A 10,798-nucleotide genomic window follows, 5' to 3' on the forward strand; every position below is an offset into this window, starting at 1 on the left:
AATAATAACATTATCAATTAATCAACCAAACAATCTATTTATTCTTTTGACTACCAGTGGTAGCAAATCAGATAATCTACCTCAAAGATTCCGAACATACACTCCAAATGTGCAAAACTCAAAAACACGGAAACCTGGTGACGACAGCAGCTTTTGATAAGACCGTTTCTCCCTCTGTTGTTGTTTTTAATTGCAAAGCAAATAACTTTCCTATCCAGAAGCCCCAGGAATTTTCACAGCACTGAAATAGGGCTGTCCAAGAGGTTACACTAAAAAAAAAATCTTTTTCTGTAGGCAGGAAAAGCAGGAAGAAGGTGTGAAGAATTTTAAGGAGCTGTCCTTTCAGCACTATGGAAGGTCGCAGATATTCTGGCTATCTAGCGGACGATGAGAGTTTCAGAAGACCTCAGGTGAGGACTATTCTGACCTTGGCTTCCACAAACTATGAAGCAATTAATTCCTTGTTCCGACAAAAAAAAAACCTTTTTATTAAGTGACTGTGAATTCTGCTCATTATTCACATCCAGCAAAGTCTTTCGAGGGAGGATTTATAGTCACAGACCTTATCTGGTTTGGAGAGCTGCCAGGTCGAGATCTGCAAAACTTGGCAAGGAGCCTCGGAGAGTCACGGACCAATTAAGTAAACTAATGGTCTCCTGCAAACTCCACTCCCCTTTCGCTCCTCTTTTATTTCCTCTGGGAGGGGCCATTCACCGTCCACCTGTGGCCTTACTCCCATGTTGACCCATGTTCTTTAGTTGTTCCCTTTGTCTGGCAACTCTGCGCATGCACACACAGGAACGGGCTCCAGCTGTTCTTCTGCCCCACTGATGTCTTACTCCGAAGGCAGCTGATAACTGGCATACGGCCCTGGCCCCCTCTCTGCCTCTGACACAGAGCCCTCATCAGAGCCTTCCCCAGACTCCAGGACTGGCCCAGGTTCCTCCCCAACCTCCTCACTGTCTGAATCTGCTGCCAGCTCTGTTGGCAGGCCACAACAAGGACCAAGGGGTTCCCTTCGCATCCCTTTCCAGAAACAGGACTCACTTGTGAAACTCTCCAGCATCAAAAAGAAAAAAAATAGCTTCTGAGAAAGCCAAATTCTCCATGAAAATCAGTTTCCTGACTCTAATCCAAAGAAATGTAGCTGTAGGCCCAGAAATTCAAGTATCTGACAAGAACCAAATAACCTTCTGCAGATGTTTCTGCAAACCCAACCAACCAAGTAATAGATTGGTCAATAGTAGGATAATGTTGCCTTCTTTCTTCCCAATTTGGAAGTGTGGGCTTTAACTCCCAGAATTCCCCAGCCAGCATGTTTCCCAGGAAATTCTGGGAGTTGAAGTCCATACATCTTCAAGATGCCAAGGTTGAGGGACCCTGGTTAGACAATAGAAACAAAGTTAGAAAGGAGGAGATATAAAAAAGAGGAAATGTTACTGTTAATGTGGAGAGAATTTGATGATGAAGATGCTACGTACTATTGTGATTGTATGGATATATAGTTATATTATTAATAGTATTATTATATTATAACAGACATGTGGATTTTGATTGTTTAAAATCCAGATCCAAGATTGAGAAATATATATTGTTTATACCAAAATAGGTTAATAGATGAAAGAGGAAAGGATAATTTGGTTTAAGCTTAAAGGGTTATTGGTGATTTGTTCAGATACTAAGAAGAAAATAAGTTTAAGATGAAAAAATTGAAAGAGAATAAATTGGGTTGGAAATGGAAACAGAACTATGATGAAAAAACCTGTTAATTTAGTTAAATTGGAATCATGGATGTATAATGAACTATTAGAGAGGATAAAAATGTTAGTGAAACTTTAGATGGCAAGGATAAGCTAGAAATTTAGATGGAGCACTCAGACCAGGAAATAGAAGAGAAGAGAATAAAAGAAGAACAAGAATAGAAGAAAAAGGAACTAAAAATTCTGATAGATATAGACAGAAAGACAGACAGACAGGAGATAGATAGATAGATAAATAGAAGATAGACAGGAGATGATAGATAGATAGATAGATAGATAGATAGATAGATAGATAGATAGATAGATAGATAGATAGATAGATAGATGGTAGATAGAAAGAAAGAGAAAGAAAGAAAGAAAGAAAGAAAGAAAGAAAGAAAGAAATCTATCCATCTATTCTAGATGGTTTCATTAGGGTAAAATAGATGAGAAAAGGAATCATGAATGATAATTTGGTATAACTTTGAAGGGGCAACCAGTGATATTGTTTATGCAATAAGAAGAAAATAAGTTTAAGATGGAAAATATGGAAAGAGAATAATAGAGCTGAAATTTGGAAATAGAATTATGATGTAAAATGGATTATGTACAAAAGAGGATGCAAAAGGAAAAAAATCTGGAGAACACTTTGTATAAATATGTTATTTGTATTAAAAATAATAAGAATAACTTTCTTTTTTTTAAAAAAAATCTAGATCAGACTCAGACCAGGAAATAGAAGAGAAGAAAGTAAAAGAAGAACAAGAATGGAAGAAAAAGGAACTAAAAATGAAAAATAAGTAGATGATTTCACTAGGGTAAAATAGATGGAAAAAAGGAATCATGAAATGATCATTCTTGTTCTTCTTTTACTTTCTTCTCTTCTATTTCTTGGTCTGAGTTTGATCTGGGTTTTTTTAAATAAAGATTATTATTATTTGTATTTAAATTATAATAATCATAATTTTTTTTTTTAAAAAAAACCCAGATCTCACACTGTGGAAATGCATTTGTTTACGTTCTTGTAGGACTCCAGTGCCCACAACAGCCCAAGAAGAGGTCCCTATGACTGGAGGACCATGATCCGGCCACCGTCGCGCTGTCAGCACCGAACCGAACCGCCAACCACTTCCACCGCCTCCTTCAACAGCTTCTCCCAGGGAGACCAAGGGAAACGGAAGCGCCACCAAAGCAGCAGCGGTAGCAGCACCGAGAGGACCAGCGACCTGGCCACCGAGTTTTCCGAATTCGTGGACTTCTTAGCGGACGAGGACGTCCTGCAGAGCCTTCAGCAGATCGTGGAAGACGCCGTCCAGAAGCTCCGCGACGTGACATCCGACAGTGGGGAACTCATCTTCGACCTGCAGGAGGAAACGTCCTCCAGCGTAGAGAGCGAGACGTGGTCTTATTCCTACAGTTCGACGTGTTCCCAGATCAAATACCAAACCACGACCACCATGTCCACCATGTCCAGCTCGGACGATGACCAGGAGAAGCACTTTATGAGCCCATCGTCATCGAAGACAGGGGGCAAAATTTGCCTCTTGGATAAATACGTCTCCAGGCTCCCCAAAGTTGGAAAGCAAGCTCCTCAGCATCTGTCTGGAGGAATCCATGCTGAGGTATTTCTAAGTCCTTCGTAAGGATAGATCTTTGGGCCCCAAGTTCCGAGGTTCGGATCTGCCTGGGGTGAGGTGGGGGGGGAAATCCTGTGCCAGAAAAGGAATGTTTGCCTCCAATTTTCAATCCTTGGTACTAAAAAGAATAGAATAAAAGAGTTGGAAGTAAGAATAAGTTGACCCCCTCTTCTTTGTGGCAGCCCCTCAAATACTGGACGACTATCATGTCACACCCTAGTCCTTCTCTTTTGAACTTAAATACAGAATAACAGAGTTGGAAGGGACCTTGGAGGTCTTCTAGTCCAACCCCCTGCTTAGGCAGGAAACCCCATGCCACTTCAGACAAATGGTTATCCAACATCTTCTTATATAAAGTGTTGCAGCATTCATGGTCGTAAGTGTGAGAAACAGATATGAGTTCCTGCTTTTGAGTGCTGTTGTAATGTCAAACAATCAGTGAATGATTATAAGTCAAGATCTACTTACAATGTTGAGAAATATGGCATGAAGAGGTAGAATGGGGTGTGGCTCACTGCCTCGCTTAACAAGAGAGGTTTTGGTCACAATTGCAGTCATTAGTTAAGGACTACCTGTTGTGGTCTGCCAGCATCCAGGGGAGCTGACAGCAGATTCGGACAGTGAGGAGGTTGGGGAGGAACATGGGCCGGTCCTGGAATCTGGGGAAGGCTCTGTGTCAGAGGCAGAGAGTAGAGCAGACCCGTATGCCAGTTATCAACTGCCTCCAGAGTCAGACATCAGTGGGGCAGAAGAACAGCTGGAGCCTCTTCCCAGTGTGCGCATGCGCAGAGTTGCCAGACAAAGGGAACAGCTAAGGAACAAGGGTCGACTTGGGAGTAAAGCCACAGGTGGACGATGAATGACCCCTCCCAGAGGAATTAAAAGGGGAGCGAAAGGGGAGTGGAGTTTGCAGGAGACCATTAGTTCGCTTAATTGGTTCGTGACTCTCCGAGACTCCTTGCCAAGTTTTGCAGATCTGGCAGCTCTCCAAGCCAGATAAGGTCTGTGACTGTAAATCCTCCCTTGAAAGACTTTGCTGGATGTGAATGAGCAGAATTCACAGTCAATTAATAAAAGGGTTTTTTTGTCGGGACCAGGAGTTTGCTTCAGGCTCTTGGGAAGCCTCGGTCAGAACAGGTGTATGAAACAGGTTCTGTCTCTTTCCTGTTCCTTCCTCCCCTGCTCCCAAAGGACTCTGGGGATGGATTTGGTCCTCCGCTGATTGTTTTCTCACTCTCGTTCTTCCTTCCCATGCTCACAGTCGTTTTCCGAAAAGTCGGGAGAAAGCTACTTCCAACAGCAACACTTCCACATCTGGGCCAAGTCGTTCCAGCATCCCCAGAGGGAGTTTTTTGCCAGGTTCCAGAGTTCCTTCCCTCAAGATTCGCTGTCGTTCGAATCGCTCCACAAGGAGATCACCAGCGTCTTGAAACGGCCTGTCCGGCATGGAGTTCCCATGCATTACATGTGCCACAAGCATTTGCACGCCTTCTTGGAAGAGACCCAGATCTTGGCCAGTCTCCAGGATGTCATCAACCAAGCGGTCCTCAAAATCCTGGAGGCCACCATGACGGGGGGGATCCCGTTTCTTGACTTGTCGGATGACCACGGGTACCCTTCGTCCTGGGATTCGGAGGAGGAAGAAGAGTCCAGTGTCTCAGAAAGTGAAGAGGAGATGTCGGAAGATAGGACGAGCAAGGGGAAGAAGAAGAAAGAGCCCTCGGACGATGGGAAGCCTGATCTCCCCAAATCCAAGCAGAAGCCTGCCACGCCGGAGGAGGCCGCTCGCAAGCCCAAGTCCGTCCCGCCTCCACTCTCCAAAACAAAGGAAACCCCAACCAAGATGAGACACATGCCGCCTCCATTCCCGAAATCAAAGAAGAAGAGCCAAGAGCCAAGCCAGGCCGAAACGGAGACAACCAAATCGGTAATTGCTGGGGAATAGGAATTAGGAATAGAAAAAGAATAGAATAGAATAGAATAGAATAGAATAGAATAGAATAGAATAGAACAGAACAGAACAGAACAGAACAGAACAGAATAGAACAGAACAAAGTAAGGAATAGAATGGAGTGGAGTGGTGGAGTAGAATAGAATGGAATGGAATGAAGTTGAGTAGAATAGGAACAAAATAAGGAATGGAATGGATTAGAATAGAATAGAATAGAATGAAAAGAATGAGGTAGAAGGAAAAGGAATAAGAAATAAGAAATGGAATGGAATAGAATAGATGATTTCATTATGTTAAAAGAATAGAATGAATAGAAAAGATGAATAGAAATAGAAAATAGAATAGAAAATAAATAGAATAGATGATTTCGTTGGGCTAAAAGAATAGAATGAATAGAAAAGGATAGAATGAAAAGAATAGAATAGAATAGAATAGAGTGAAGGAGAAGAATGAGGTAGAAGGAAAAGGAATAAGGAATACGAAATAGTATAGATGATTTCATTAGGTTAAAAGAATAGAATGAATAGAAAAGAAGAATAGAAATAGAAAATAGAATAGAAAATAAATAGAATAGATGATTTCGTTGGGCTAAAAGAATAGAATGAATAGAAAAGGATAGAATGAAAAGAATAGAATAGAATAGAGTGAAGGAGAAGAATGAGGTAGAAGGAAAAGGAATAAGGAATACGAAATAGAATAGATGATTTCATTAGGTTAAAAGAATAGAATGAATAGAAAAGAAGAATAGAAATAGAAAATAGAATAGAAAATAAGAAATAGAATAGAATAGATGATTTCATTAGGGTAAAAGAATAGAATGAATAGGAAAGAATAGAATGAAAAGAATAGAATAGGGTGAAGAAGGAGGATGAGGTAGAAGGAAAAGGAATAAGGAATAACAAATAGAATAGAATAGAATAGATGATTTCATTAGGTTAAAAGAATAGAATGAATAGAAAAGAAGAATAGAAATAGAAAATAAATAAAATAGATAATTTCATTAAGGTAAAAGAATAGAATGAATAGAAAAGAATAGAATGAAAAGAATAGAATAGGGTAGAATAGAATAAGGAGAATAGAATAGAATAGAATAAGGAGAAGAATGAAGTAGAAGGAAAAGGAATAAGAAATAAGAAATAGAATAGATGATTTCATTAGGGTAAAAGAATAGAATGAATAGAAAAGAAGAATAGAAAAGAAGAATAGAAATAGAAAATAAAATAGAAAATAAGAAATAGAATAGAATAGATGATTTCATTAGGGTAAAAGAATAGAATGAATAGAAAAGAATAGAATGAAAAGAATAGAATAGAGTAGGATGAAGGAGAAGAATGAGGTAGAAGGAAAGGGAATAAGGAATAGAATAGAGCAAAGTAAAGAATAGAATGGAGTGGTGTGGAGTGGAATAGAATAGAATAGAATAGAATAGAATAGAATAGAATAGAATAGAATAGAAGCACATTTGTGCAAGGGGGACCTTTACCTTAATTCTGGATTACATAACAAAGGGGCTGGGCTGGGCTGGGCTGGGTTGGTTCAATTGGTGTCAGGCATGAAAGATCAGGTCCTCACTTGAAGGCCGAAGTGATTTTGTACTGATTTATTGCACTTTATTATACTGATTTATTTATTTTTACACTAATTCCTTGCTACTCGTGTCTGTGCACAAGAACCTTCTCAATTGCTACACTTCAACTAAGGGTCAATGGAATCCAAGAGAGGTTGGACTTCAGCTTGTTTGTGGCTTCAGAGGGATTCTGGGCTAATGCCTCTTTTAACTCCGCCTCCACTCCTGCCTTCTTTTCTCCTACAACTGGATTGGATTAGATAGCAAATGGATTGGATTAGATGGGTTGAACCGGATTGGATTAAGCATCTGTAAACATGCCCCATCTTGAATTGTCAGCGTGGGACTATAAAATATATTCTAAGGAAGGGTTTAAAAATACTACCCCAGCGGCCTTTTAATATTCTGGCATATTCTTTTAAGATCTTCTCTCTTTAAAAAAAAAAAAAGTTTTATTAAACATTTTAATCTTTAAAAACGGGGTGGGGAACAACAAATACAGAAAAAACAAGACACACATAACAATATAAAATAGTTTTACAGCCTTCCGTATCGGCTTACATACAGTATTTAACTTTTATAGCTCTCTATTCTACATTGCCTTCCTATCGGCTTTAACATCTGTAATAGTGTTGATGAAAGAAATGTCCTTCTGGGTTCAGCTCCAAGTGGGGAAAAAGACACTGGAGACATGGAGGCTGCTTGGAAAGATGGTTTATTGTTGGACAGGACCACATGGCTTGAGCCCTGAACAGAAAAGGTGATCACATGCTTCAGTGTTGGTGGAGAAGAAGAGAAGGGCTGAGGGAGGGGCTTGCTAGGCTTTTTATAACCTGTTCAGTCCCACCTCTCTGTTTCCTGTTCCTGTGTAAGAAATGTATTCTGATTGGTTGTCAGACTCCCATGGGGCCATGCAGGGGCTACTCTCTAGGCTGCGTTTTGAATCCAGATTTGATTGAGTTCTCAGATGCCATGTGGTCAGTTGAGTAAAAGGCCAATATTATCATGCCTTTACTCCCATCCCCCCTGGAGCTGCAGTGGAGAAGTCTTTATTATGTAAAATGGACTAGCTTGGCCTTCTTAATGGCCCATTAACAGTGGGGATGGGCAGGAAGCTACAGGCAACTATTCTGTCTTTTAAAACACGTTTCTTTCATTTCCATATCCAGAGAAATATTCTGCCTTTTCAATATTTCCTAGGATATTTCATTTTTCTGGGAGAGGGCTGGATGATAACTTCCCACAGTGTAATAATGGTTGCACTCCCATTTTTAACAATAATAATTTGTTCATATCACCATTGTATTTACATTATGGTCAATACTTTAAGTTTGATAGTAATTAGTAACTTTGGTTAATTTTTATTCAATGCTAGTTTAGAAAAAGCAACAAAAAAGACTTCTATATCCTGTTTTCTAGCCACTTATACATGCTATTCCATATTTTATAATAACCCAATTCTTCTCTTTCATTTACCTGCATGATCATTTTGTCCATCTCTGCACATTCGAGTATTTTTCTAATTACTGTTTCATCTGCGGGTGTGTTGATTTGTTTCCAGTTTTATTTCAAGAGCTTCTTCTCAATCACGTCTTTTTTTTTTCTTGTTCTCAAATATTTATTTTATTTCTTTAAAAAAAAAACCACAAATATTTCATCATTTGTCAATCATTAAGACATTGAAGTAATATAGCAATATAGCAATAGCAATAGCAGTAGACTTATATACCGCTTCATAGGCCTTTCAGGCCTCTCTAAGCAGTTTACAGAGAGTCAGCATATTGCCCCCAACAATCTGGGTCCTCATTTTACCCACCTCGGAAGGATGGAAGGCTGAGTCAACCCTGAGCCGATGAGATTTGAACCGCTGACCTGCTGATCTAGCAGTAGCCTGCAGTGCTGCATTTAACCACTGCGCCATCAATTTTTTGTGTGTGTGCCCCTCCCTCCCTCCCCAACCCCCTCCTCCTCCCCCCCCCCGACTTCCCAGAACCCGTACACGGTATGGATTTTTAACTAGCACAGTCTAAAATCTATTGAGAAAAAAGAAATAAAGAAATTAATGACATTCTGCATTGACCTTAGCTTCTTCTTACTGAACTAACTTTTAACAGTTTAAATCATTTCTGATCTTAAGCATAGGTTAAGTGGAATTTCTTGGTCCCGTATTTATTTTGTATATAGTCAATCCATTTTTTCCAGTCTCGTTTATATCTCTCATTTGAATGATCTTTAAGATATGTCAATCACTTCTTTTAAAACCCAGTTCTTGGTTTCTCCTACTTCTCCAGACTAGGCATGCCATCACTCCAAAAGACATCAAACGGGCCCGCCTTCAGGGTAAACCTGTCCCGAAGCAATCCATCATCGATTTCTTGATCGAAAACGCCGCCAAGCTGATTTTGTACAAGTACAATTACGAAACCCTGCTTTCTGAGAAGCTGGGTTTTATCTCCGTCCCGGTCACCAAGGTCCTTCTGGAGATCATGTTTGGCTACAAGAAAATCAAGGGCAGCGGGATACGTCTGTCTTCTCAGATCGACTGGACCAAGGTTTACGAGGAGGTCTACAAGAAGCGGCCGCCCAAACCTAAAGTCCCCAAACAAGAGAAGAAGAAGAAAGGCGAAGAGAAGAAACAGAAGAGAGCTGGGGAGAAGAAGAAAACGGAGAAGAGCTTGCTCACAAAACCCAAAGGGAAAGTGATCCGCGTGAAGGGGGCTGGAGACCATGGCACCCAAAAAAGCTTATCGGAGCAGGAAGAGCCACAAATTTTTGAGATCGTCCCTCCACAGTTCCCATCCGATGCCGAACCGCCTTCGGGCGATGAGAATGACGGCATCCAACCCCCAAGCTCGAAGCCGGCTCCTTCCACCGCCAAGGTCTCCACCATCATGGATAGTCCTAAGAAATCAGAAATTCAGGATTTGGAGAAAACGCCTTCGGCAATGGGCACGCCAAGGCCTTCGTGGTCTGTACGGAAAAGTAACACTGCCAGTCTGTTACCCGAGGTGGATGCCAACAGCCAGGGCCCCGAAGTTCACGGGAAGAAATCTGTGTCTCAGCGGTCTAGCGTGGTTGGAGAAGGGAGCAAGACGGTGCTTCCTAAAATCTGAAACTCCACTTCTGTCTGGTTAATAAAGGATATACGTTTGTCTACTACGGTCCTCTGAACGTCAGATCAGTGTCTTCCCCTCCACCGAATCTAACCGGTGTCTCATCCGCAAGACAACCAGCCTTTTGGGACTTTCCGATATTGAGTTGTTGTTGTTGTTGTTTTTTTAATTCATGAAATGTTGAGTTTTATTCTTCAGAATCGATCCTCTCTTCCAATCTGGTCAGAGATGTCTTGAGTTTTGCCTCCTTTTCTCTTTTTTTTAAACATTAAAAAGCCTTTTTCCCACCCCCCTTGGCTTCCCATCTATCCCATCCTTTGTTTTAGCCATTTAACGAAAGCCGCCTTAGAAAGGAATATTTGAACAGGGATAGGGAGGTGTCCTTAGTGCTCTCTGAAGTTTTCTTGGTGGCTTTTTGCAGACGTTTCGTGACCCAACTAGGTAACGTTATCAGTGCTAAAGGGAGTGGGGTTTGCTCTCTTTGTCGCTGCATATAAAGAGAGAGGGTGTGCCACCTCCTAAATAGGAAAAATCAGATTCTCAGAGAAGAGAAACACAATGTGCAAAAACTCCAATTTCACCAGTCTGGTTCTCTATTCATGTATTTGGTCTGTTGTCTTCCTTCCTTCCTTCCTTCCTTCCTTCCTTCTTTCTTTCTTTCTTTCTTTCTTCTCCTCTCTTTTCTTATCTTTTCCCCCTTTCTTTCTCTTTCTTTCTTCTTTCTTTCTTTTTTTCTCCCCTCTTTTTCCCCTTCTTTCTTCTTTTTCTTTTTTCATCTTTACCCCTTTTCT

General features: G+C 40.7%; 1 protein-coding gene across 1 annotated transcript; it reads left to right on the top strand.

Moving 5' to 3' along the window:
- The first annotated feature begins 350 nt into the window (after positions 1–350).
- On the top strand, positions 351–10,268 carry CCDC116 (coiled-coil domain containing 116). The gene is made up of 4 exons (XM_087703752.1): positions 351–410; positions 2,768–3,361; positions 4,638–5,303; positions 9,186–10,268. The coding sequence occupies exons 1-4, from the start codon at positions 351–353 to the stop codon at positions 10,005–10,007; spliced, it is 2,142 nt and encodes a 713-aa protein (XP_087559878.1). The 3' UTR covers positions 10,008–10,268.
- The last annotated feature ends 530 nt before the right edge of the window (positions 10,269–10,798 follow it).

This window comes from Thamnophis sirtalis, unplaced genomic scaffold (genome assembly GCF_051295495.1).
Source record: "Thamnophis sirtalis isolate CommonGarterSnake01/CBP01778 unplaced genomic scaffold, rThaSir2_p1.2 scaffold_2, whole genome shotgun sequence".
Classification (NCBI taxonomy): Eukaryota; Metazoa; Chordata; class Lepidosauria; order Squamata; family Natricidae; genus Thamnophis; species Thamnophis sirtalis.